Source organism: Salvelinus sp. IW2-2015, linkage group LG20 (assembly GCF_002910315.2).
Source record: "Salvelinus sp. IW2-2015 linkage group LG20, ASM291031v2, whole genome shotgun sequence".
Classification (NCBI taxonomy): domain Eukaryota; kingdom Metazoa; phylum Chordata; class Actinopteri; order Salmoniformes; family Salmonidae; genus Salvelinus; species Salvelinus sp. IW2-2015.
Window position 1 is genome coordinate 34554428 of NC_036860.1, and position 27601 is coordinate 34582028.

The following is a 27601-nucleotide window of genomic DNA, read 5'->3' on the forward strand; positions in this document are numbered from 1 at the left end:
TTCACTATTATTCTATAATGTAGAAAATAGTAAAAATAAAGAAAAACCCTGGAATGAGTAGTTGTCCAAACTTTTGACTGGTACTTGCTAATTGTTTCTGTTCCAAGAATAACGAATAAACCCTCTGGGTTTCCGTTAGGATGGAACTTCAATATGCTCTTTAAATAAGACCTACACCACTTTTAACAGCACATTACTCAACACTAGTGAGACTGATGTCGCCTACAGTATATGGAAAAATATCACGTGACTCTCCGCCAATAATTACATAAATAGGATTGGAGGATTCTAAATTGAAACCAAAAGCCGCCTCGTGGGTCTCCCGGTGGCGGCTGGCACGGGTATCTGGAGAAACACATTCTGCATAGCGATGCGGTGACTTAGACAGCTGCGCCACTGGGGTGGCCCCATCCACAAATATCAAAATACAGACATGTGTTGGTAAAGGCATATTGTCCTGCTAATAGCCTGTAATGAGCTATTATAATACTGTACATGGTGTCCAGGTCAGGATAACCAAAACATTTCTTTATTAAAGACTATATCAGAATGAATGCTGGTACTTATTTATTTTAATCCAAAGCCATGAATGAATGAGTCACTCAGCTTTATGTAGGTACCGGCTATATGACTGTGCCATCAACTTGATAATCTATAACCATATTTTGTTTTTTTGTGAGCGATTTATAATCTGAATAAAGGCCAAAGTAATATTTGTAAAGGTCAAAACATGTATTTCTGTTTTTAGAGGGAGAGAAACGCTGGGCCAATTGTGCGCCGCCCTATGGGACACTCCCAATCATCATGATACATAATAATAAAAAATATTTAACTTAGAACCTAACAGAAATACATTTGATTCTCGTTTCTCCCCCTACTCTCCATCTAAGCAAGTCTATTGTCACGCTACCTGCTAGAACAGTGGGAACGTTTCCCTAGTCAGCGCCATTATTAGTGCAATGCCCCTTAAAGTGTTGCTCTGTGCTACCCAGTGTGGCGGGGTGGGGGTCCACCCCCTCCCCCCCTCCTCCTTCCTTCCCCATGGGCTAGGTCTGTCTTCTGTGCGTGGCTCTGCGGCCCATCCCGTGCCCCCTGCACTCGTTCCTTGAACCTCGGGCGCTTTGTGGATACAGCTGGAGAACTGCAAGGCAATCCCATTGTGTGCCACTCGGGAGCCATGACCAATATTACCAATATTTATTGTCCTGCTAATAACAGGGTTAATAATATCTGAGAATATCCAAGGGGCTTTTTATATCATTTTAAATTAATAAGAATTGCTTTGTTTAAAAAATTATATTTTGGAGATTTAGTTTTAAAATAACAACATAAAATGAGCGAGGGGGGAAAAAGGCCCTTCTTGAACATGGGGTGAGACATTGTTACGAATTTGTAAATAAAGCCAGTTTGTTATTTAGAATAGTTTCTAGAGGAAGAGAAACCAAAGTCATCCCATGGGTCTCCCAGTCGAGGCCGGCACAGGTATTGAACCAGCATCTGTAGCAATACAGCTTGCACTGAAATGCAGTGTCTTAGACCATTGCGCCACCCAGGCGCTGTACACCATGACCGGTCGGGAGTGGACTACAGTACTACAGTAAGAGCGAAATAATCCGAACAAAATAAAATAATACAAAACTTTGTGTAACAACAATTTTAGTAAGTAATACTGAAGTCGTGCAGTTATCAGTTTCTATTTAGGTTTGTCGCCCATTCATTGTCAGGACCCAAAAGCATAATTAGTGCTTTAACTTCCTTTTGTGCTGGTCTGTAGCAATGAAGTGGTGACGCAGGGTACCGTACTAAACCACAAATGACCTCTACGTACTGCAGCATAATCGCTAAACATTTAGTGGAGCAACCACTGTCGGAACACACATTTCACTCTCAATAACATCTGCTAAATATGTGTATGTGACCAATACAATTTGATTTGGTACTGGAGCTAAATTTGCAACCTCTGTCTCTGTGTGCCAGCCTGTTTCACATGGGCCTCTCTATTTTTATAGGGCCCTAATTAAGGAGCTGTTCAAGTAGAATGGAGAATCACAGCTCCTAAAGTCTCACCCCAAGCCTCTGCTTTTCTTTTGAAATGAATCTAAAGGGAGGAGGCTGGCAGAGTGCACAATCCCATCTTTTTTTTCTTAACCCATCGCTTGCTTTCCTTGCTTATTCACGTGCTTACCCGTATGGGAAGAGTTTCTTCAGAAATGTATTCTTCTGTCTTTATTTTGGGAGGAATTATTTTCAAATGGGTAAACTGTGGGTGGCCAGCCTTGGCCGTTCTGGACAGTAATCCTTTACATTAGAGAGCAGACTCAATGCCTGACTCCTTTATTTTGTACCTGTAGCTATTTATTCCCTAATGCACCAATAGTTTTTCACGGACTGTATTTACAATGGAGAGCCAGCAGAATCTGTGACCTTCTTCTTAGAGAGTGGTCTGTAACACACCAAATATAATGTAGCGAACGACCCGTTAATGATGAACGGAGAAATGCGTAATGCTCTGAGCATGGGGTTTCTTGACCACTCATGCTAATGTTGTCGTGCTGCGTCACATACCATTCGTCACGCACTTCCTTCTAAAAAGTCAGGGTATGATTTGAGAAACTGTTTATTTTGCTGGAAAGTATACATACGTTATGTCACGATTTCAAAGCTATATGGTATTACAGAGAACAAGTTAATAATCTCTGGAAAGATCTGTAATGTTGTGTGTTTTGTTCATGTAATTCATGCTAATATTTGGTTGTTGATCAAGCGCCCAATTGTGACTCGTTTCAGGAAACTAAGTGTATGTCGCGTGTCACAACTTCACAGGAGAGCCTTTTGAGCATATACTTATTTTTTATCAAAATGTTGTTTTTGTGGAAGAAATTACTTCTGGAACATGTGTACTTTCATGTGCCTTAAAAACAAACTTGTATGCCATCTGTAAATAAAAAATAAAATTGTTAAATTATGAGGCTAGTTGGTTTAACTGCGGAAAAAGACAGGAACCTTCCGCTAACCATGATTGGTTGAGATAATGAGTGGGCTGCACATCCCGAGAGATGAGTTCGGATTGGTCTGCCACGCTTCTGTCTGTAATATAAGCTGGTCAGTAGGTAATCCCTTCTAACGTGGCTTTTTAAAAATATATCACATAGTAGAACTGCAAAAGTGTTGCTCTTCACTTTCTGGAGGACCGAGTTTTGAAATCGGTGGAATGCCCGGTGGAAGTAGAGTATGATAGATAGGTAAGGAGTTGGAGAGAATTCGAGCATTTGATTGCAAATATGCAGAGGGAGTCGAAAAGAGAACACACAGAAGGCTGTTGTAATCTGGAGACAGTTGTTTTCTACATCTTCAAACTAAGGGCAACCATGGCATCTGTAACCGAGGGAGAAGCGGCTATCTATGTATACGGGTAAGATAGTCTAGCCAGCTACATTTTCAGATATTACACGTTTCTAATTGTGTCAGTTGTTTTCATTTCAAGTTAAAGATTACTGTTAGCTAGCTGTCTAGCTGGCTGGCTCACTAGCTAAAGTTACGTGTATGATCTGTGTAGTAATGTTATTCGTATCTCAAACCCATTTGCATTACTAGATATAGCCTAATGTTAGCTAGCTAGCTAACATTGAACCTGGTTGGTTAGCTACCTGCAGATTCATGCATGGTAGTAACATTGAGTTGCGATTATGGTTCATTGCTAGCTACATGTCTAAACGGAAGACTCCATTCTGCAAGTAACCATTTCAATAGAATGTTCATGTCACTGCGACAATTGTCGTTAGACATAGGGTGCGTTCGTAAATTCTCTCTAGCTAACTAGTGTGCCAGAGCGCATAATAATTGGTGAGTTTACAAATGCTCAACACCCATTTAATATGGCCGGTGTCAGTAAACGTCGGCAATAAAAGCGTAATTCAATTGTTGCCAGCAGCACAGTTAATCACCAACGCTCTGGATAACAAAAACAGCCTAACCAGCTCTGCTAGGGCGAGTAAAATGATCAGAGTGAGCTGTTCTCTCATTTGTGTCTTGAAGTTGCTAACAAGTTAGCTTAGGTGCTTTGCTGAGGTTAGGTCAGAACGCTCTGAACGGTCCAACAGCGAAACTCTTTGAATTTACGAATGGACAATCTGACAACGGTCTGAGTTTACAAACGCCCAAGGCGCGCACTCTCTGGCACTTTAGTTTGTATTTACAAACACACCCGTAGTATAAACCAGCCTTTAGTCTTGAAATCTTTGGTTGTTTAGTACATGGCCTCACATGTGAATCCTTAACGAGATGGGTGAGTTTCAGGCTTAAGAGGGTGTAAACAATGCTGAATGGGTGGAGACAAAGAGGAGCGCTCCAGTACATGTACCAAAACATTCAAGGGACATTTTCTCAAAAGTGAGGTCACAAGTTTATCAATTTTCAAAGCAGAATTACTTTCCCATTGTTCCTCAAATGCAGTGTATGATATACCATTTTCTAGCTCTGAGTCTCTACTTTTATCCAATGTAAAAAACACAATTTCAAATAAGATCAAACTGGTCAGTCACAAATGACTACCATTCACTCCTTGACCCAGAATGCCCTGCGCCTCTCATTGAAAGTGAACGGTTAGCATTTTCATTAGCATTAAGGCTAATGCTAACTGGATTAGCATATCCTCCTTTCTTAGAATATTTCTGAACACACTGCTTAAATGTTCACTTCCACCCTCTAGATTGTACTAGGCCAAAGTGTGCACAACTATCGGGCAAAACTGATGGGGTTTGCTTAGATTGTTGACAACATGTAAACTATATTTTGTAAGCTCCCGTAAGCAGTTAGGTTAGTGGGGTGTAACCATGGCTGACAAATGGCTCCAAGACTGCAGTAAACATATTACCTTCATTGCAGTTGGGCATCAAAATTAAACCGTCTCTCTTCTTTTGACTTGCCAGCTACTGCCAGATTGTGTTTTCCTTGCTCCCTTTGTCCTGTCATATATTAGGGCTGTGGGGATGTAAGCTCCCAGTACCTTTGAACAGCACTGGATGCCCAGGAGGATTTGTGGTTGTCAGTGTGGGAGCCGAACGGCACAGTCCTGGAGTCTCCAGTCTTTCATCCTCCATTTCATCTCCCTTTTCTTTTAGAAGCCACAGAGAAAATTGTGTGAGAATGTTTTGAGCAACAGCTCAAACTAGTACGCTACAGATATCCCCTGCTGGTGTTTCTCTGGTTCCCAAATCCCAACCAGCTCTATGTAATGCTATACTGTTGGCCACACTGATGGGGTGTAATTGTTGCGTACACAAGGAATGAGCCATAATGAGTTGCTCTGTTGGCTGGATGTAAACCTAGACAATCTGTTAAATCTGCTGGAGCATTTGGGTTGACCCTAGTGATTCAGTTCCAAGGTGCTCCCTCGGATAGCATGGGGGCGATGGAATGCTGTGCTGTCCCAGCTCTCAGCCGTGGGCTCTGCGAGCGACTGATGCCAGACAGTTCCAACACAACTCTTGTTTTGGATGAATCAGACCTTGACTGTGAGCTTGCTCGCTAGTCCTGATTTCATTACATCACGCCACAGACACCACCGTAAGCACGATGCACAATGTATAACCCAGGGATGTAGAGTATCGGAATAACACACTTCACAAACACGTGTCTCCCTCTCCACTCATGAATATGGATGCTGTTTCTTTACATGCAGTTAGACAGCAGCTGTCCTACTTTTCCCCTCCCTATCTCGTTCCCGTGCGTTGTTGCTCATTAAAAAAAGACTTCAGCGACTGAGTCTCATAGAGGAGGCATTCCTACAGGCGGCGTCTCAACGTCTCTGGCTGTAGAGAGGAGGGCTTGTCTACAAACAGGTGTCCTTATCCAGCTTGTTGAGCTAGCGTAGTGTTAGCGTGCAGCTGACAGGATCCGCAAGCTATCTATGCCTCATTTAAAGTGAGAGGCAAGTTAATGAGGACAAGACATGCAGGGGAGGAACCAATCAGTGAGATAGGGGAGCGAACCTGCAAGTAAGCATTTAGTTGGACAGTAAATTTGTTACCAAGTATTCACACAAAAATAGACGTGATTGTGTCTCAATGTAATCAAGGTTTAAAATAAAAATAAAATAAAAAATACAATCACTTTTTGGGCTTAATTGTGGTCAATTTGCAGTGTACAAGTTATTTTCCAGCCACCCGACCATTCGCTCTGACAAAAATCGGCCTGCGGCTGAATTTAGTTCCCTTCCCCCTGGTGTGTACCATGTGTATCCTGTACTCAAGACCACTAAACTTGGTAGCCCGACACCAGTTGTGTACTTTTTCAAAACAGGTTAGCAGTGAGAGATCAGTGGTAGGCAAGGATTAGATGTAGTTTATCTGGCAAACAACATCGACAAGGCACACCGGGAGGTTTATGTGAGACCCCTTTGATAAATGACTTATTGATTTGTACTTGTCAGTGTGCAGATCACCTACAGTGGAAGTGGGGGAGAAAGGAGAGGCCGAACTCTGGGTTCAGCTAACATTTTCCCCATCCCACTCTGCACACCAGGCCTTTGCACAACACTCCTCGAGGCAATGAGTCATCCTAGGCAAAGTCACTGAGCCATTGCACAGATGCACTGCAGAGGCCATAAAGAAAATACATTTCACCGGCGGCCTCAAGCGAAGGAAGTTACAGCCTTTTGTTGCTTTTCATCAGTTTAATTTTTCGACCTCAAAGGGAATGTATGATGGCTGCCATATAGAGATCGCAATAACAGTAATACTTCTCAATTTATCCAATGAGGAAACGTGGGGCAATAAGGCTGTCTGAATAATTAGTACCTGTTGTAAAACAACTTTCTGTTTCCAGCTGATAGGCTACGTCAACTCAATCACATTCTAATGGTCTCTTAACAAAATAATTGCTTGCCTGGATTTAGTATTCGTACTGGGCGTAGCAAAATTGAAATATCGTATCTTGATTTTAAGTTTAGTCATAACCCTATTCTCCCCTGTGTATCTGTTCTGTGACTGTTAACGCTCACAGAGAAGTGTTCTGGAGATAATGGGAAGGTGTGGACAAGCTTTCGCTGCAATGACTTGTTGGCTGACATTCTGTGGGTGTGGGGGGGGGGCAGATTGTGTGCTGCTCACACGGTGTGACCGCCGCAACACTTCCTTTTGTGCCCAATCTCGTCTGGGGGCCTGGGTACCGAACTGCATTGATTTGAGTGGAAGATCCTTTTTGTTAATCCACCAAATTTGAGGGGTTTTGTCCACGCCTGGGAGACTCTCCACTCCCTTCCTTGCGGCAACATTTCTCCTATCGCTCCCTCTGTCGCCCATTAATTTATTAATTCAGTTATTTCTGGGGCAGCCGGCTTCCCATGTCAGCCAGCCATACCAGCAGTCCCAGATCTATTCACCAGGTCTTTCCCTCCCCACGTCAGCAACCATAAACTAGACGATGGGATTACCATTGTTTTGGTGCAGGAGTATCTGCAGCAATACATATCCAGGCATTTCTGAACATGTCTCGAGAGCTCAGAATTAGAATAGATGGATAATCAACGGTATCTATCATTCCTGACAGTATTGTTTTGGCCGTGATATAAAAGGGACCAACCGACCTAATATGGATAGATTCTAAAGGTGTTTTCACCTAATCCTCCATTGGAACAAACAACCACAGAGGCTTCATAATGCTGCTCATTGGGCGTTGAGGAACCAGTCAATGGCCAATGAGAACCATTATGAAGCCTCTGTGGATTTGCCGGCAAATTAGCTATAATCAGCATTGAAATGGCCATACGTGTTGGAGGGACAGCGATTCTTTTCAGCCTTTTCAATTGTTTTTCACGTGGGGATCCTCTTCAACGCTGACCTGTATGGCAAAAATGGGAAATCAATCAAATGTATTTATGAAGCCCTTTTTACATCAGCAGATGTCACAAAGTGCTATACAGAAACCCAGCCTAAAACCTCAAACAGCAAGCAAAGCAGATGTAGTAGCACGGTGGCTAGGAAATACTCCCTAGGACATAGACTATTGCAGCATAGATACTGGAGGCTGAGACACAAGGGGGTCGGGGGACACTGGCCCCGTCCAGCGATACCCCCAGATAGGGCCAACCAGGCAGGATAAAACTCATTTTGCCAAAGCACAAGTGTGGGGGACACTACTTGAGGGTTATCAATGGACCACCAACTTACAACCCTGAGACAAGGCTAAGTATAGCCCACAAAGATCTCCTCCACCGCACAAGGCTGAGGGGGCGCAGAACCGGACAGGAAGATCATGTCTGTGACTCAACCCACTCAAGTGACGCACCCCTCCTAGGGACGGAATGGAAGAGGCAGAGAATCCTAGTGGAGAGAGGGGAGCCGGCCAGGCAGAGACAGCAAGGACAGTTTGTAGTTCCAGTGCCTTGCACATTTACCTTCGCACCCCTGTCCAGACAACACTCAATCATAGGACCTACTATAGAGATGAGTCTTCAGTAAAGACTTAAAGGTTGAGACCTAGTCTGCGTCTCACATGGATAGGCAGACCATTCCATGAAAATTGAGCTCTATAGGAGAAAGTCCTGCCTCCAGCTGTTTGTTTAGAAATTCTAGGGTCAATAAGGAGGCCTGCGTCTTGTGACCGTAGTGTACGTGTAGGTATGTACGGCAGGACCAAATCGGAGAGACAGGTAGGAGCGAGCCCATGTGATGCTTTGTAGGTTAGCAGTAAAACCTTGAAGTCAGCCCTAGCCTTTACAGGAAGCCAGTTTAGAGAGGCTAGCACGGGAGTAATATGATCACATTCTAGTAGATGTGTTTATCACTAACTGAAGTATATGTAGTGCTTTATCCCGGTAGCTGGAGAGTAGAGCATTGCAGTAGTCTAATCTAGAAGTGACAAACGCATGGATTAGTTTTTCTGCATTATTTTTGGACAAAAAGCTTCAGATTTTTGCATTGTTACTAAGATGGAAAAAAGCTGTTCTCGAAATATTCTTGATATGTTCGTCAAAAGAGAGATCAGGGTCCAGACTAACGATGAGGTCCTAAACAGTTTTGAGACAATTTTAATAACAACAAGATTAATTGTCAGATCCAACAGCAGATCTCTTGGGACCTAGAACTAGCATATCTGTTTTGTCAGAGTTTAAAAATAAACAATTTGCTGCCATCCACGTCCTTATGTCCGGGGCGGCAGGTAGCCTAGTGGTTAGAGCGTTGGACTAGTAACCGAAAGGTTGCAAGGTCAAATCCTCGAGCTTCAAGGTTAAAGAAAAAAAGATCCTCAGTTAGGTGGTTTAACTGATTTTTGTACTCTGGAAGGGCATCTAGCAATCTTTGGGTTGTCCGAGAACTTATAGAATGCTTTTAATGCTCCTTGGTTGGGGTCTAAGCAGATTATTTGTTGTGATTGCAAACATAATAAAATGTTGGTCCGATAGTCCAGGATTATAAGGACAAACATTTAGAGCCACAATATTTATTCCATGGGACAAAACTAGATCCAAGGTATGATTGTGGCAATGAGTAGGTACGGAGACATGTTGGACAACACCTGAGTCGATGATGACTCCGAAAGCCTTTTGGAGTGGTTCTGTGGACTTCTCCACGTGAATATTAAAGTCACCAAAAATGTGAATATCTGCCATAATTACAAGGTCCGCTATAGGAYTTCAGGGAACTCTGTGAGGAACGCTGTATACGGCCCAGGAGGCCTGTGAACAGTAGCTAAAAGTGATTGAGGAGACTGCATAGATTTCATGACTAGAAGCTCAAAAGACGAAAACTCTGTCATTTTTTGGGGTAAATTGTAATTTGATGTCGTAAATACGGGATATGGTCACTAGTGTAACCAGGAGCATGGATGCAAACAAGTCACCTTTCGGCAAAAATGTGCCGTTTTCAATCCAACATAGGTGGCCTACGTGATTCATGTAGATCCGATGAGGAAAGTTTGGGTGAGGGGTTGAAAAGCAGTTATACCAGTTAACTTACAGCACCACGTCAGGTGAGAAGCCTGACTACYGAGACGGGGRGATGAAGCGTACTTCATGAGCTGTAACCGAAAAACAACTGGCATTTGGAAAGTTTGAGGTGAGGGAGAAAGTGTGGCGGAACAAGTATTGTGAGCATTGTTAAGTATCTTGCTAGCTGGATCGAATTATCAGTTTGCTAGCCAGAGAAATGTTGAGCAACATTAGCCAACTTTACTGATCAAAGAATTGAGTTCATGGTGTGAAAATTAGCTGGCAAATAAAGTCAGACAGCTGACYTTAGCTAGCTAACGTTACAACATCAGATGAGCTAACGTTAGTAACCTAACCAATTCGCTATAATATTAACTGGTAACGTTATATGACTCTTTGCCTCTCCTCAAGTTATAACGTGTTAGTTGCTTACTGGACCCTGGCAATCTGTGTGACATGTTAACTAGCTAACGAACTAACTACTATCTGTGAACTAATGTTTTCCCTTTCCAGTATGTGATTTTAATTTTCAGAATGAGACTATTAGGTGAAAATGAGAAGTTGCTTGTTGAACAAGTGTAGCTGGAGCTGGGCCTGGCTTAAGCTGGATGCCACTAGGTGAAAGGAACAGCACACACTTTCTCGTTTTTTCAATACAGTGGATTAAAAGGGTTATGCCAGATGTACTCTCTGCCTGAAAGAGATCAGTTATGCCAACAAAGGGTATCATGCTCTGCTGGCACGTTGTAGAATAGATATCCATAGGCAGAAAGTGTACAATGCAGTGTAGCCCACGATATTGCATTGGTTGTGTTGAACTTGACAGTAACACGTGTGTTGAGTGAGGGGGGAGTATTATATATWTATTTTTTTACTCTGAACGTTATTTTTGCACACGTAGCCTTGTGCACTTGATCGATTTCTACTGTAGTGGCCACTGTAATAGAGCAAAAATAGAATGCCTGTTTGTTTCATTATATTTCTGCTTAAGATGTTTTTTACCCCCAAGTGCAATATTTAGATGTGTGCGTGGTCACAAGCGTTCTATTATAATGGGTGTCATGGCTAACTGCAATATTAATGTACTGTTTTTTTCTCAAGGCTTGCGTGTCATTTGCAGTAAAGTCTAGGCAACAAATAACATTGGATTGCTTTCTTTACATCTGTTTCTGTTTAGGTTCACATTAACCTCTTTTTATTTTACAGAGACTGATCATTTAGGTCATATTCTTTGTTTAATTAGTTAACCTGCATTTCCCCCTAGCAGGGATTTTTTCAGTGCAAAAAAAGTGTCCCCTTTTTGGGCCCTCACCAGTTTGCATCCCTGCAGAAGGAGAGGCCTCATTTAACACTGTAAATTCATCAGGCTTGAGKCATGTTTCAATCAGGCCAATCACATCAAGATTATGATCAGTGATTAGTTAATTTACTATGACTGCCTTGGAGTTGAGGGATCTAATATTGAGTAGCCCTATTTTGAGATCACAATTTCTTTCCAATAATGACAGAAATGGAGGAGGTCTTTATTCCAGTGAGATTACTAAGGCGAACACCGCCATGTTTAGTTTTGCTCAACCTAGATCGAGGCACAGACATGGTCTCTATGGGGATAGCTGAGCTGACTACACTGACTGTGCTAGTGGCAGACTCCACTAAGCTTGCTGGCTAACAGCCTGCTGCCTGGCCTGCACCCCATCTCATTGTGGAGCTAGGGGAGTTAGAGCCCTGTCTATGTTGATTGATAAGATGAGAGCACCCSTCCAGCTAGGATGGAGTCCGTCACTCCTCAGCAGGCCAGGCTTGTTCCTGTTTGTGGGTGAGTCCCAGAAAAAGGGCATATTATTTACAAATTCTGTATTTTGGGAGCGGCAGACAACAGTATTCAACCAGCGATGTTGAGACTCTGCAGTAGAGCTCATCACTCCCCCTAACTGGGAGGGAGCAGAGACAATTACTCGATGCCGACACATCTTTCTAGCTAATTTACATGCTGAAGCTATGTTGCGCTTTGTGACCTCTGACTGACTGTTTATCCTAACATCGTTGGTAACGACGTGGATAACAATATCCATGTACTCTATGCTTGCCAGTTTTAGCCTTACATGCTGACTATACCGGACACGTCGCGTGCGCGAGCGTCACAAAATAAATGTAGAAATCCATGTTATTCAATTATTGCACCCACACTGCTCGCGTACTCCAACGAGCGTCTGCGATGCCAAGGGCTAAAATAGAAGTCATTCCTATTTCTGACGCAGATCGCGCTGCAAGTCCTGCCTCTCCCATCTCCTCATTGGTTAATAATAGCAGGTAACCACGTGCCATCTTCTCATTGGTTATACCCACGTGGGTAATTGAAAGARGAAATGTTTTGCTGGTCGTGGTGGTAAAACTATGAAAGTGTAGATGCCAATCACCATATAAGTTAAAAGATGAAAACGCTTGGAAGGAGGAGAGATGACTAGAAACTATTCAGTTGGCCGTTTTATGTGTYGATTAATTGTCGGAGTAGAGGACCTTGTGCATTTCAGGAAAAATAACAACTCAATGTTTATATCCCAGGACAAATGATCTAGCAACACCAAGCTAGGTAAATAGGACAAATTAGCTAGCAAGTGCAAGCTAACTAACTAAATTTCCATACGTGTTTAATGCTTTTAGACCTGTCCCCAAATTAATGTCATTGGTTCAGAGTTTGTTTTGATATTTTAACCTGCATGTTGTGATCGCGTTTGGTGTGGGGGGACAAAATACATTTCTGCACGATGGCGCTAGCGCACAGCCGTTTTGGGTTCCGTGTTAGCCAGCACCCTCTTCAGATTAGCCTTCACGTCGGTAGCCCTGCCCCCTTGTAAACAGTGTATGATCGCTGGATGATTCTTTTTAAGTCTAATACTGCGGGTAATGTAGTCGCCAATGATTAGGGTTTTCAATTTGTTAGAGCTAATGGTGGGAGGCTTCGGCTGCTCAGACCCCGTACCGAGTGGAGGAGAGACCTGAGAAGGCTCGGTCTCTGACGCCGACTCGTTGAACCGGTTGCAAGTTTCTGTCGGCTGAATGAGCGACACCGGTTGAGCATTCCTACAGCATTTCCTTCCAGAAGCCATGAGAAAATTGTCAGGCTGCGGGGACTGTACGGGGGGATTTATACTACGATCTGTACTTACTGGTGGCACAGATGCTGTTTCATCCACACTTAAATTGCCCTTGCGTAACGATTGCCTCTGAAGCTTGCAACACAGCTCTCCTCACCATAAGGCGATAGTTCTCCTGTATATTATGAGTACAGCGACTGCAATTAGATGGCATAATGTTAATGTTACTACTTAGCTTTTTCGGCTGGTGGAGGTCCTGTATAACCATGTCCAGATAAAGCGGCAGGGGTGAAAAAGTTGAATGAAAAAAGTCAAGCGAGGAAAAAACTTAGACGTTGGTAAATGTGTTAATGCAGGTTTTGATGAAATGGTTATTTAAAAGTAAAAAACGAAAAGTTAAGCAGATTGCCAAGTAGCAACAAGCAGCAGACAAGTCCAGAAGTTGACTTTGTGGCTGTGACAGTCAACTTCATCAATCATATCCCACCGTAATCGGTTGATGGAGCACCTTGGAACAGCAGTTTGAAACGCAAGGTTGGGTATACAGTAGGCATATTACCCTGTTTTGCTTGTCATGACTGGGGTCTCTTCCCATTTTCGGTTTGCTTTCCCACTTCCTAACCTTTTATGTTAGATATGAAACTTGCATCGAGTGTGTGCTGTAGCAGAAAAGGGACCAAAATCTGACAAGGGAATTGTCACTTTTCTGGCGCAAGGTTATATTGGCAAAGGAGACGGTTGGCAGTGATTGGACAGAGGTGAACCAGGCCTAAACACCATTCCTGACTACATTTAAGGAGAGAATTGCTGAGTCACTCCCAACAGTGAGCCCAATGATTAAGCTAGCTACCTGTTGCATGACAATATGAGTGGAGATGAAAGGATTTGATTGAAGCTTTGTTGTCACAGGCTGTATTTGATTAAGCCCAATGTTCAATCTGTGGGGATGTTTTAGACCAATCAAAGGGCCACTAAACAACCATGAACGTAACATTTTTTCGGCTACAGTATACTTACAGTTCATTATCGTTATTTTATTATCTTCTCAATGATGGCAAAGCATAATTCAGCATCCTTACCATTTAGGCTACTCTACAAAAACCAGCACACTCTTGCTTTTCATTGTAGTCTTTCTCTCTCTCAAGATAGTCATGCTTTAATACACTTTTTTTTTTTATAGTTCAGTGGTGTCTCAGGGTTTGTAGCCTTTGTCTGAATATCCTGTCCAAATCCTTTCTGAGCTACTGCATTCTGAGCATTTAATGCAGCAACCGACTGCTCCATCACTGCTTTCTGAGTACTCACGCTTTCTTTATCGCTCTCTCTTTCATTCTCCCCCCCCCCCCCTCTGTCTCTCTCTATCTCACACTTTATTTTCCACACAGGCAATGAATGGTGCCTGCGCTCTCTTTTCACTGTCCTTCCTGCTGGCTTTCACTCCTCTCTCAATGTATTGTAGGGCCTATTTCTAACATCTTTCTCTTGATGTATAAATGTAATCATTTCATCATTTTTGATTGTGACACATGATTATTTTACCTGCCAAAAATTCTATGCTAGAATTATTTTATTATACAGTGCATTTATTTTTTTTACATTACAGCCCTTTTCTACATTACAGCCAGTTTTTCCCCCCTCATCAATCTACACACACTACCTCATAATGACAAAGCAAAATAGTTTTTMGGAAAATTTTGCTAGTTTATATAAAATAAACTGAAATCACATTTACATATGTATTCCGACCCTTTTCTCAGTACTTTGTTGAAGGACCTTTGGCAGGGATTACAACCTGGAGCAGGTTTTGATCAGGGAAATCTCTTTACTTTGCTCCGTTTATCTTTCCRATCGATTCTGACTAGTCTCCCAGTTCCTGCCACTGAAAAACATCCCCACAGCATGATGCTGCCACCACCACGCTTCACCGTAGGGATGGTGCCAGGTTTCCTCCAGACGTGACGCTTGGCATTCAGGCCAAAGAGTTCAATCTTGGTTTCGTCAGACCAGAGAATCTTGTTTCTCATTGTCTGAGAGTCCTTTAGGTGCCTTTTGGCAAACTCCAAGCGGGCTGTCATGTGCCTTTTACTTAGGAGTGGCTTCCGTCTGGCCTCTCTACCATAAAGGCCCGATTAGGGGAGTGATGCAGAGATGGTTGTCCTTCTGGAAGTTTCTCCCATCTCCACAGAGGAACTCTGGAGCTCTGTCAGAGTGGCTGGGCCACTCAATGACATTCAGAGACTTGTCCCGAAGCCACTCCTCTGTTGTCTTGGCTGTGTGCTTAGGGTCGTTGTCCTGTTGGAAGGTGAACCTTTGCCCCAGTCTAAGGTCCTGAGCACTCCGGAGCAGGTTTTCATCAAGGATCTCTCAATACTTTGCTCCGTTCATCTTTCCCTCGATCCTGACTAGTGTCCCAGTCCCTGCCGCTGAAAAACATTATGACAGGATGATGCTGCCACCACCCTGCTTCACCGTAGAGATGGTGCCAGGTTTCTTCCAATCGTGACGCTTGGCATTCAGGCCAAAGACTTCAATCTTGGTTTCATCAGACCAGAGAATCTTGTTTGTTGAGTCCTTTAGGTGCCTTTTGGCAAAGTCCAAGCAGGCTGTCATGTGCCTTGTACTGGGGAGTGGCTTCCGGTCTGGCCTCCATAAAGGCCTGATTTGGTGGAGTGCTGCAGAGATGGTTGTCTTTCTGGAAGGTTCTCCCWTCTCCACATAGGAACTCTGGAGCTCTGTCAGAGTGACCATTGGGTTCTTGGTCACCTCCCTGACCAAGGCCCTTCTTCCCCGATTGCTCAGTTTGACTGGGCGGCCAGCTCTAGGAGGAGTCTTGGTGGCTCCAAACTTCTTCAATTTAAGAATGATGGAGCCCACTGTGTTCTTGTGGACCTTCAATGCTGCAGAAATATTTTGGTACACTTCCCCAGAACTGTGCCTCGACACAATCCTGTCTCGGAGCTCTACGGACAATTCCTTTGACCTTTTCACTTGGTTTTTGCTCTGACATGCACTGTCAACTGTGGGACCTTATTTAGATAGGTGTGTGCCTTTCAAAATCATGTCCAATTGATTGAATTTACCATTGCTGCACGCCAATCCAGTTGGAGAAACATTTCAAGGATGATCAATGGAAACAGGATGCACCTGAGCTCATTCTCGAGTCTCATGGCAAAGGGTCTGATTACTTGTGTAAATAAGCTTTTTCAGTATTTATTTTTTGGTTGAAATTTTCACCCCCAAAAATTGTTTTCATTTTGTCATGATGTAGATTGAGATTTTTTTCATTGAATCCATTTTAGAATAAGGTTGTAACAAAATGTGGAAAATGGTAAGGGGTCTGAATACTTTCAGAATGCACTGTATTTTTATATTTTTATTTAACTAGGCAAGTCAGTTGAACACATTCTTATTTACAAATACGGCCTACCGGGGAACAATGGGTTTAACTGCCTTGTTCAGAGGCAGAACGACAGATTTTTACCTGGTCAGCTCGGGGATTCGATCCAGCAACCTTTCGGTTACCGGCCCAATGCTCTAACCACTAGGCTACTTGTTGCCCTGTATAGTGTAGATGTAAGTGTTTAATTGCTTAGGTTACATCCCGAAACCTTTTCACTATTTTTGTTTTTGCGTCCTTGTCTGCTTAGTGCAGTCAGGGTTGGTCTCGGGATTTTTTGCAGGAAACCTGACACCTTAAAGGACTGTTTCTGGACTTCATTTGTCCACAGTCAAATTATTTTGCTGCACACTGTACTTGTTAGTGTGATAATACCCTGCAAACGAGAAGTGTAGGTCAAAGCCTTGGTGATCTTGAGCTTTGAAATAGATACAGTTAAGCTACTTAAAACACGATTTTAGGACTAATTCCTAATTGACATATCCAAAGCACATGTCTCTACTAGAAGTCGACCGATTATGATTTTTCAACACCGATACCGATTATCGGAGGACCAAAAAAATRGGACGATTTTTTTATTTTTTATTTTTACTCAATTAATACTTATTTTAACTTAATATAATACATCAATAAAATCAATTTAGCCTCAAGTAAATAATGTAACATGTTCAATTTGGTTTAAATAATGCAAAAACAAAGTGTTGGAGAAGAAAGTAAAAGTGCAATATGTGCTATGTAAGAAAGCTAACGTTTCAGTTCCTTGCTCAGAACATGAGAACATATGAAAGCTGGTGGTTCCTTTTAACATGAGTCTTCAATATTCCCAGGTAAGAAGTTTTAGGTTGTAGTTATTATAGGAATTATAGGACTATTTCCCTCTATACCATTTGTATTTCATTAACCTTTGACTATTGGATGTTCTTATAGGCACTTTAGTATTGCAAGTGTAACAGTATAGCTTCCGTCCCTCTCCTCACTCATCCCTGGGCTCGAACCAGCAACACAACGACAACAGCCACCCTCGAAGCAGCGTTACCCATGCAGAGCAAGGGGAACAACTACTAGAAAGCTCAGAGCAAGTGACGTTTGAAACGCTATTAGCGCGCGCTAACTAGCTAGCCATTTCACTTCGGTTACACCAGCCTAATCTCGGGAGTTGATAGGCTTGAAGTCATAAACAGCGCAATGCTTGACACACAACGAAGAGCTGCTGGCAAAACGCACGAAAGTGCTGTTTGAATGAATGTTTACGCGCCTGCTGGTGCCTACCACCGCTCAGTCAGATACTTAGAGACTTGTATGCTTGTATGTTCAGTCAGATTATATGCAACGCAGGACACGCTAGATAATATCTAGTAATATCATCAACCATGTGTAGTTAACTAGTGGTTATGATTGATCGTTTTTTATAAGATAAGTTTAATGCTAGCTAGCAACTTACCTTGGCTTACTGCATTCGCGTAACAGGCAGTCTCCTTGTGGAGTGCAACGAGAGAGAGGCAGGTCGTTATTGCGTTGGACTAGTTAACTGTAAGGTTGCAAGATTGGATCCCCCGAGCTGACAAGGTGAAAATCTGTCGTTCTGCCCCTGAACAAGGCAGTTAACCCACCGTTCCTAGGCCGTCATTGAAAATAAGAATGCGTTCTTAACTGACTTGCCTAGTTAAATAAAGGCATTGGGGGGGGGGGAAAGAAGAAAATTTTTTAAAAATGAATTCGGCAAATCGGCGCCCAAAAAAKCCCTCTAGTCGACCTCTAGTCTCGACTACTAGTCTACATATTTTACACAGGTGGCAGGGGTCATTCCATATGGATGAATGGAACATTGTGAAGGGCCATTTGCCAAATTAATAACATTTATTTAGTTAAATTGTGGTTTTCTAGCATTAAAGGAGAACTTTCTCAAAAATTACCTTTTGGTATTTGTTTCATTAGTCCGTTGTTGACATAGTCCAAAAATGTTTTGCTTGTCAGAAATGTCTCTGGCTTTCAACGGTCGCCCTCTATCGCTCTCTCTCTCTGTGTGTGTATCTCTCACACTTTACTTTGCCCCCAGGCAATGAATGGTTAATTCGCTCACTTCTTTCTTTTCACTGTGCCCTACCCTCTGTCCTTCCTGCTGGCTTTCACTGTTCTTTCTCTCTTGTTCTCTCCCTCCTCCTCCTCTCTCTGTCTTTGCCATGCAGTTCACACCGTGTCTATGGCCTTCTGTAATTGCCTATTTGCACAGTTGAAGTTTGTTGATCAGCTTAACCTTTGTCTTGTCTTAAAGCGGAAGATGCAATTTGTAATGTTGAATGGATTGTCTCGTATGTGCGCGCGCGTGTGTGTGCTCGTGCGCCACAATTCTGTTTGTGCCCTTTGGCGCCAGTGTTTGCTGTGATTTACAGGACAGAAAGCATATGCTGGATGCCTCATACGTGATGCACTAGGTCCCAGACGTCCGGCTTATATAGACTATCTACTGTGGGATTTAACCTCCCATGTAATGTCGGCTACACAACATAACATCCTATTCATTATTCCAAATAATGACGGAATGTTAACGTCCTTAATTTGTGCGTGTTTTGTAAATGTATACTTGAGTTGTAGCCTCTTAATAAAGGAGACCGTGATCTWTCAATGTAGTTTAATCGATAAGTTGAACATATTTTCACCTCTTTCATGTAATTTAACCTGAATGTTTCATTCTTTATTTATCAATGCCATATCCATGTATTTCAATGTCTGTGACTGCCTTGTGGATATTAGTAAAAACGTTCATTTGGTGATGACATTTGTTATGGTTTGACCGTGTGTCAGTATGGCTGTATGTAACAGATATACTTAGTCTGATATCTGCTGGCCTGACAATACCTCGGATGAGGTCATGCTCTGTAGAGACAGAACCCAGCCCCTCATTTCACATTTCACAGCTTGTTCACATTAGTGTGGGTCAGCCATGGCAGGAAACACAGTCAACTTTATCGACAGTCAGATCAGATTCCWAACACACACACACACACAGCCTTTCTAGGACACCGTTATCCAAATTGCTGCCTCTGTAGTGGTGCAATACTGTGAAGTGTTGCAATTCACAGATGTTGTAGGTTGTCACAAATAGACAACCACATGCATGCGTTCTAAGTCTAATAAAAAAGGCATGCTTCTCATATGCCTCAAATGCATCACTTTTCCAGTTTCCGCTCAGTAGACAAAAATGAAACAAATCAGAGGCCATTTAGTTAAAAATGATCTTGGTGGATGCACCATGCCAACCCCGATCCCCTCTTCTGGAGTGCTAGAAGGCAAGCCTGGGCTTTGTTGTACTTTTCTCTAGTTTTGTGCTTCCTTTATTAGCTCTGCTCCAGTCTAACATTCCTCCACCCCAGCAGCTGAGGCTTAACCACATGGCTTCACACATTGGACATTAGCCTAAGAGAGAGAGGATAAGATGTACTTTATTGTTAATTAACATAGAGAACAGAAATGTCTTTATGCTCACAATCCAACCCCCCAAGACACGGACACATACCGAGTGGCTGGACGCATTGGGTCTCTTTCTGACAGGGCGAATATACCAGGCACTAGGCTATAAGGCAGAGGTGTGGACTCGAGTCACAAATATGATGACTTGCAACTCGACTGACTTTAACACCGGTGACTCGTGACTTAACTTGGACTTGAGCCTTTTGACCTGACTTGATACCCTCCCCAAGCCCAAATATAAAAAATTATGCTATTAAAAAAAAGTGTGCAACTCGTCATCTCTTCATTTAACGGATTACAGTTTGAATCAGACAGCAGCCAATCAAATTGTGCGTGGCAGTGCAGAGGAACATCGGCGGGTGAATTCAGATGGAGCCCTTGGAAAGATGATACCTAAAATTATTATTTTCGGATATTAAGACGACGCTGTATCAACAAAAAACGGATTGTGACTTGCAAAACATGCGGGAAGAAAAATAGACCAAGGCGCAACAATTTCCAACTTTGTTCGACATTTGAAGCTGCACAAAGAACGGTAAGTCGTGGCAAATATAGCCGACAGCTATATAATTTATCTTTGCTAGTGTAGCATGTAGGCTAACGTAACGTTAAATCAATGAGCTTCCACACTGTCAGTCAGTGCGGGAACGTGATCATTGCACCCAAGATTGCGCTACAACTGGCCAGGCGGTTGGAAGCCTAAATCCTGCCTGATGTTACTGCTGTTTCTGAAACCATTGACATACGTTAGCCTACTGTAACCACACACAGAGAGGGTGTGTGTGTGTGTGTTAATGTTAAGGTTGAACAATTGTGTAGCCTACATCGCCCAAAAGCCTACATCGCCCGATTGCGCCCCATAGCGATCCTCGATAGTCGATCACTATTGGGGGGGGGGGGGGTCTTTCTCATGGCTACCCATGTATTTCCATGGAAATATAACGTTTATTTGGAAAGTAATAAATATATAGATATTTTTAAAAGCATTCATGATTTGCGTAAATGTAATATACTAACTATTACTCTTGTTAAAAATCTGAAATTGGTATTACATTTGGTGAAGAGCATATTATGACTTGTTTAGGACTCGAAACTCAAAGTTTATGACTTGAGACTTGAGTTGATACTTGTCGGTCTTGACTTGAGACTTGACTCGGACTTTCCTGTCTTGACTTGGGACTTGACTTGGGACTTGAGTACTAAGACTTGAGACTTACTTGTGACTTGTAAAACAATGACTTGGTCCCACCTCTGCTATAAGGTGTTCAACCATAAAAGGACTATTTCCTTCCATGTTTCTGAACATATGTTCAGTCAATAGACAAGTGCATCAGAAAAACAATAGTCCAAACCCGATATATAGTTAAAAAGTTACAATTTACTCAGAATTTAGCATGATTAGAGTGACTAGAATAACATTACAGCCGATGTGCCCTCTTGCTGAGCAGAAGAAATATCAGCCCACAGAGAGAAGCACAAAATTGAACTTCACTCAACATTCAAAAAAGCATTTCTGTAAGAAACCCAATGATAGAGCCATTTGTTCCTAGTTTTTAGTATTCGTCTCAGGCTTTTGGCAGTAGGTGCACCCGATTCAGCTGCCCTGCGAGCCGAGTAGGCAAACTGTTGCCATTTTGAACCATTACAAGTGGCTGTAGGTACAAACTCTGCCTTCCCGGCAGGCCTGGTGAGCAAATCAAGTGCACTATAGGCCTACCGCCGGCCAATCGTTTGGCTCAGATGACCGTGTCTGCACTAACGTAGCAGGCATAAAAGAAATCTACAGCAAAGTTGATACTGTGAGATTTCAAAACGTTTAAAACATGACGAGAGGGAGACTATAACAGTTTTTTGGTCACATACACGTGTTTAGCAGACGTTATTGCGGGTGTAGCGAAATGCTTATGCTTCTAGTTCTGACAGTGCAGCAGTGTCTAACAAGTAATATCTCACAATTTCAGAACAAATACCTAAGACACACATCTAAGTAAAGGAATGGAATTAAGAATATATAAATATATGGATGAGCAATATCAGAGCAGCGTAGAATAAGATATAATACAGTGTATATACATCGGAAGTTTACATACCGTAGCCAAATACATTTAAACTCAGTTTTTCATAATTCCTGACATTTAATCCTAGTAAAAATTCCCTGTCTTAGGTCGGTTAGGATAACCAGTTTGTTTTAAGAATGTGAAATGTCAGAATAATAGTAGAGTGATTTATTTCAGCTTTAATTTCTTTCATCACATTCCCAGTGGGTCAGAAGTTTACTCACACTCAATTAGTATTTGGTAGCATTGCCTTTACATTGTTTAACTAGGGTCAAACGTTTTGGGTAGCCTTCCACAAGCTTCCCACAATAAGTTGGGTGAATTTTGGCCCATTCCTCCTGACAGAGCTGGTGTAACTGAGTCAGGTTTGTTGGCCTCCTTGTTCGCACACACTTTTTCAGTTCTGCCCACACTTTTTCTATGGGGTTGAGGTCAGGGCTTTGTGTTGGCCACTCCAATACCTTGACTTTGTTGTCCTTAAGACATTTTGCCACAACTTTGGAAGTATGCTTGGGATCATTGTCCATTTGGAAGACCGATTTGCGACCAAGCTTTAACTTCCTGACTGATGTCTTGATGTTGTTTCAATATATCCACATAATGTTCCTACCTCATGATGCCATCAATTTTGTGAAGTGCACCAGTCCCTCCTGCAGCAAAGCACCCCCACAACATGATGCTCCACCCCCATGCTTCACGGTTGGGATGGTGTTCTTCGGCTTGCAAGCCTCCCCCTTTTTCCTCCAAACATAACGATGGTCATTATGGCCAAACAGTTCTATTTTTGTTTCATCAGACCAGAGGACATTTCTCCAAAAAGTACGTTCTTTGTCCCCATGTGCAGTTGCAAACCGTGGTCTGGCTTTTTTTATGGCAGTTTTGGAGCAGTGGCTTCTTCCTTGCTGAGCGGCCTTTTAGGTTATGTCGATATAGGACTCGTTTTACTGTGGATATTGATACCTTTGTACATGTTTCCTCCATCTTCACACGGTCCTTTGCTGTTGTTCTGGGATTGATTTGCACTTTTCGCATCAAAGTATGTTCATCTCTAGGAGACATCACGTTTCCTTCCTGAGCAGTATGACGGCTGCATGGTCCCATGGTYTTTATACTTGCGTACTATTGTTTGTACAGATGAACGTGGTACCTTCAGGCGTTTGGAAATTGCTCCCAAGGATGAACCAGACTTGTGGAGGTCTACAATTTTATTTCTGATGTCTTGGCTGATTTCTTTTGATTTTCTCATGATGTCAAGTAAAGAGGCACTGYGTTTGAAGGAAGGCCTTGAAATACATCCACAGGTACACCTCCAATTGACTCAGGATACTTGACATCATTTATCAGATTCTTCTAAAGCCATGCCATCATATTCTGGAATTTTCCGGGCTGTTTAAAGGCACGAAATTCAACTTATTGTGTGTTAACTTCTGACCCACTGGAATTGTGATACAGTGAATTATAAGTGAAATAATCTGTCTCCAAACAATTGTTGGAAAAATGAGTTGTGTCATGCACAAAGTAATGTCCTAACCAACTTGTAAAAACTACAGTTTGTGAACAGGAAATGTGTGAAGTGGTTGAAAAATGAGTTTTAATGACTCTAACCTAAGTGTATGTAAACTACCAACTTCAACTGTATAATCTGAGGCAACGTTGGTTCTTCTGTGGTCAATCCAGACACAACCAGTAATTTCTCCCTTTTTAAAAAACACTTCGTTGTCAATCCCTATGGATATACTGTATTACTTTCTTTCAACCGACTGGATCGTACAAGTGAACGTCATCTCTTTTGAGTATTGATTTTCCTATAGAGTAACCCGTGTGCCTTCGTGTGGCTTGCCTGGCCACTGCATATTTAATGGTCCATAATGCAATGTGCTCCCAAAGTCATCTGCAGAGATTTTAATTTCTTTGATCGTCCCATTCTTCGATGGACACCTCCCCTCACCCTCTGTACTTCCAGTGGTGTTAATCCAGACATCCAGTGTGTATTGAGATTCTGTGTCCCTGGCATGGCATGGGGTGATGTCGGAGGAGCAGATGCACTGTCCTCTGGCAAGGTCGGACGTTTGTATGGGGATCTGGCTGGCATCAGGTATTCGTGTGAATGCCCGGTCCGCTGGCCCCGTCGCTTGCCTGCCTCTCTGGCAGACAGCACAAACGCGGCAGACGGACGATTTCTTTCTCATGCTTTCTCAGCACCACACACGACACACACAGCACACAGCACACACAATTGAGCTCACACACACACAACAACACAGCACATTTTCCTCTCAGATCACATGCTTTCGCACACAGTGTCGACTGCTGAAGTCTAGTTTCTAGTTGTATGGCGTGATGCCGTATTGGGTATGCCTGGCTCTCACACACAACACACACACACACACACACACACACACACATCCTAGGGCTATGCTTCGGCACACACACACACAAATCCAACCACACACACTTTCTCTCTCAGATCACATGCGTTTTTGCACAGCACACACACCACACACAGCGAGTCACACAGACAACCCAACAACAACTACTGCCTTTTGACCACAAAGTCCGTGACACATTGCATTAACTCTCTTCACAGTCACACACTTATACATTTGAATGTTTTCGCGTCTCTTCTCCACTCTCACTCACGATCACTCACTCACTCACTCACTCACTCACTCACTCACTCACTCACTCACAAAGAAGTAGAAGTGCGAGTCAACACACGACCTCCCGTAGCACCACATGGACTCATGTGTCCAATGATTTAAGAAGGGACGTTGACAGTAGGTTGAATGTAAGTGGTATTATGACACCAGGTCCTGCTCCATGTCCCACTCAGTTCATATTAATACCTCCCCCATGAGGTTACTCATCGCTCACTGAGGTGACCGCATGCCCCAGAATAGAAGGAAACTGTCTGCCAACTTTTACACAAATCCCGGTATGAGTGAATTCTGAACGGGATGCAGTTCCCTACATGCAACTACACGAGTCTCATTGCACTATAAGTGTTTGTATGTTTGTCGAGTGGGTTCTCTGAAGTACTTGAGAGCTCCAAATCGGTCAGCAATGGTGGTAACGTCTCACCACCGCTGTCTCACTCACACACCAGGGCATTAGGGGAGAGTGTGTGTGGCCATCCATCCCCTCGCATTCTGTCGTGGCATGTGGGAGTTTATTTCTTCCTTCCATTCTTTTCCTTATCTTTTGTTTCCTCTTGACATTCTTCCTATGATGTTGCTTCTCTCTGCGTCCGCCTCCCCCCGGATACAGTGCAGCGACATTCAGGGAGGACTGTTGTGTGTGTGTGTTGGCTTTTCTCTTCTCTCTTCTGAGTTCATCACGCTTGATCTTGTGTTCCTCGGCTGTCTGTGATTTTAATCCTGTCCACAACAACACCGTGACAAAATCGGACACCGTTTGACATTCCTTGTGTTGATGTGCTTTAAATGTAAAATTGGCCCTGTGAAGAACACTGCTTTTGTTGCTTCTGTAAAATGCACAGCAGTGACAACGAACAGATTGTCCTTGGTTGTCACTATTGCGTTGAATAGCATTGGCGCATTTCCCTGCCTGCAATCCTTTTCCAATATGATAACAAACTAATGCAATATGGTTCATTGAAAGGCATCTGGTAAGACACGACCTGTATTCTGTTTTGTTGGCATCAACATGGTTTTTTTCTCTCATAGAAATAAAATGTAGCGCTGATGTTTTACTATCTCTATAGCCATCTATTGGTACTTGTTGGCGTTGCTTATCTAGCATAGCGGGGGTTGAATTCATTTCATCTGCAGCTCGTTGAATGTGCCCCCCCCACCCCCCCCCTGGGCTACAAACACACAAATAACAGATTATCCTCCTCTTTCCTCTTTTCCCCTTGTCAATCTTCCCCCTCACCTTCCTCTCCACACATCTCTTTTTCACTGTCATGCTGTCGCTTTCGCTCTCCCTCGCTCCCTTCCGTCTATCTTCACCTACCTCTCCACATTCTCCCTCCTCCCTCCCTCTCTGACAGGCTACTCCTGCAGTGAGTCAGTATCATGGAGGCAGGCAGTGGGGCTGCTGCAGCAGTGGGGAGTGCAGCTCCAGGACTGCACGGCGCCACGGAAGCAGCCAGCCATGACATCTCCGACAGGTAAGACCTAGCAGCACGACACGCTCACCTCTACTCCTCTATAGCTGCCCTGGCCGGATGGGGCTTTTCAAACCATAACCTAGTTTTAAAGCAGGTGGAGCTGTATATTTGGCTGTGTATACTGTAAGAGTAAAGGCATGTGTGTGTGTGTCTCTCTCTCTCTGTCTCTCTCTCTGTGTGTGTGTGTGTCTCTCTCTCTCTGTGTGTGTTCGTGTCTCTCTCTCTGTGGTGTGTGTGTGTCTCTCCTCGCTCTTTGTGTGTGTGTGTGTCTCTCTCGCTCTTTGTGTGTGTGTGTGTGGTCTCTCTCGCTCTTTGTGTTGTGTGTGTGTGTGTTGTCTCTCTCGCTGCTTTGTTGTGTGTGTGTGTCTCTCTCTCTCTGTGTCTCTGTGTCTGCTCGTGTCCTCTCTGGTCTCTCCTCCTCTTTCGTCTTCTTTTCGTTCTCTCTCATCTCTCGTCTTCTCTCCTCTCTCTCTCTTCCTCTCTCGTCTCTCTCTCTGTGTGTCTCTTCTCTCTGTCTCTCTCTTCTCTCCTCTCTGTTCTCTCTCTCTCTCTCTCTCTGTCTCTCTCTCTGTCTCTCTCGTCTGTCTCTCTCTCTCTCTGTCCTCTCTCTCTCTGTCTCTCTCTCTGTCCTCTGTCTCTCTGTCCTCTGTCTCTCTGTCTCTCTCTCTGTCTCTCTCTCTGTCTCTCTCTCTGTCTCTCTCTCTGTCTCTCTCTCTCTTGTCTCTTTCTCTCTGTCTCCTCTCTCTCTCCTCTGTGCTCTGTCTCTTCTCTCTGTCTCTTCTCTCTGTCTCTCTCTCTGTCTCTCTCTCTGTCTCTCTCTGTTCTCTCTCCTGTCTCTTCTCTCTGTCTCTCTCTGTCCTTCTCTCCTGTTGTCTCTCTCTCTGTGTCCTCTCTCTCTGTGTCCTCTCTCTCTGTGTTCTCTCCTGTGTCTCTCTACTCTGTGGTCTCCTCTCTGTGTCTCTCTCTCTGTGTTCTCTCTCTGTGTCCTCTCTGTGTGTCTCTCTGTGTGTCTCTCTGTGTGTGTTCTGTTGGTCTCTTCTGTGTGGTCTCTCTGTGTGTCTCTTCTGTTGTGTCTCTCTCTGGTGTCTCTCTCTGTTGTCCTCTCTTCTGTCTCTCTCTCTGGTCTTCCTCTTATTCTCTTTCTTCTCTCTCTCTTCTGGTCCTCTCTCCTCTGTCTCTCTCTCTGTCTCTCCCTCTGTCTCTCTCTTCCTCCTCCTCTTCTCTCTCACTCCCATCTTCCGTCTCATCTCTCTCTCTCTCTCTCTCTCTCTCCTCTCTTCCTTCTCTCTCTCCTCCTCTCCTCTCTCCTGTCTCCTCTCTTCCTCTCTCTCTCTCTTCTGTCTCTCTCTGTTCTCTCTCTGCGTCTCCTCTGTTCTCTTCCTCTTTCTCTCTCTCTCTCTCTCTCTCTGTCTTCTCTCTCTACTCTCTCTCTCTCCTCTCTCTCTCTCTCTCTACTCTCTCCTTCTCTCTCTCTCTCTCTCATCTCTCCCTCGTCATTTCCGTCCCCCCTTCCGCCTCCCTTCG

At 43.4% G+C, this 27601-nt stretch overlaps 1 protein-coding gene across 3 annotated transcripts in view; it reads left to right on the plus strand.

Annotated features, from left to right (window-relative positions):
* Positions 1–27601, plus strand: part of arhgap32b (Rho GTPase activating protein 32b) — a 210639-nt gene that overhangs the window by 54602 nt on the left and 128436 nt on the right. For all 3 annotated transcript variants that reach the window (XM_024013752.1, XM_070449358.1, XM_024013751.1), the window contains one exon: positions 25958–26077. In XM_024013752.1, the coding sequence (XP_023869520.1) occupies positions 25983–26077 (95 nt within the window). In that variant the 5' untranslated portion in view covers positions 25958–25982. The remainder of the gene's footprint in view (positions 1–25957; positions 26078–27601) is intronic.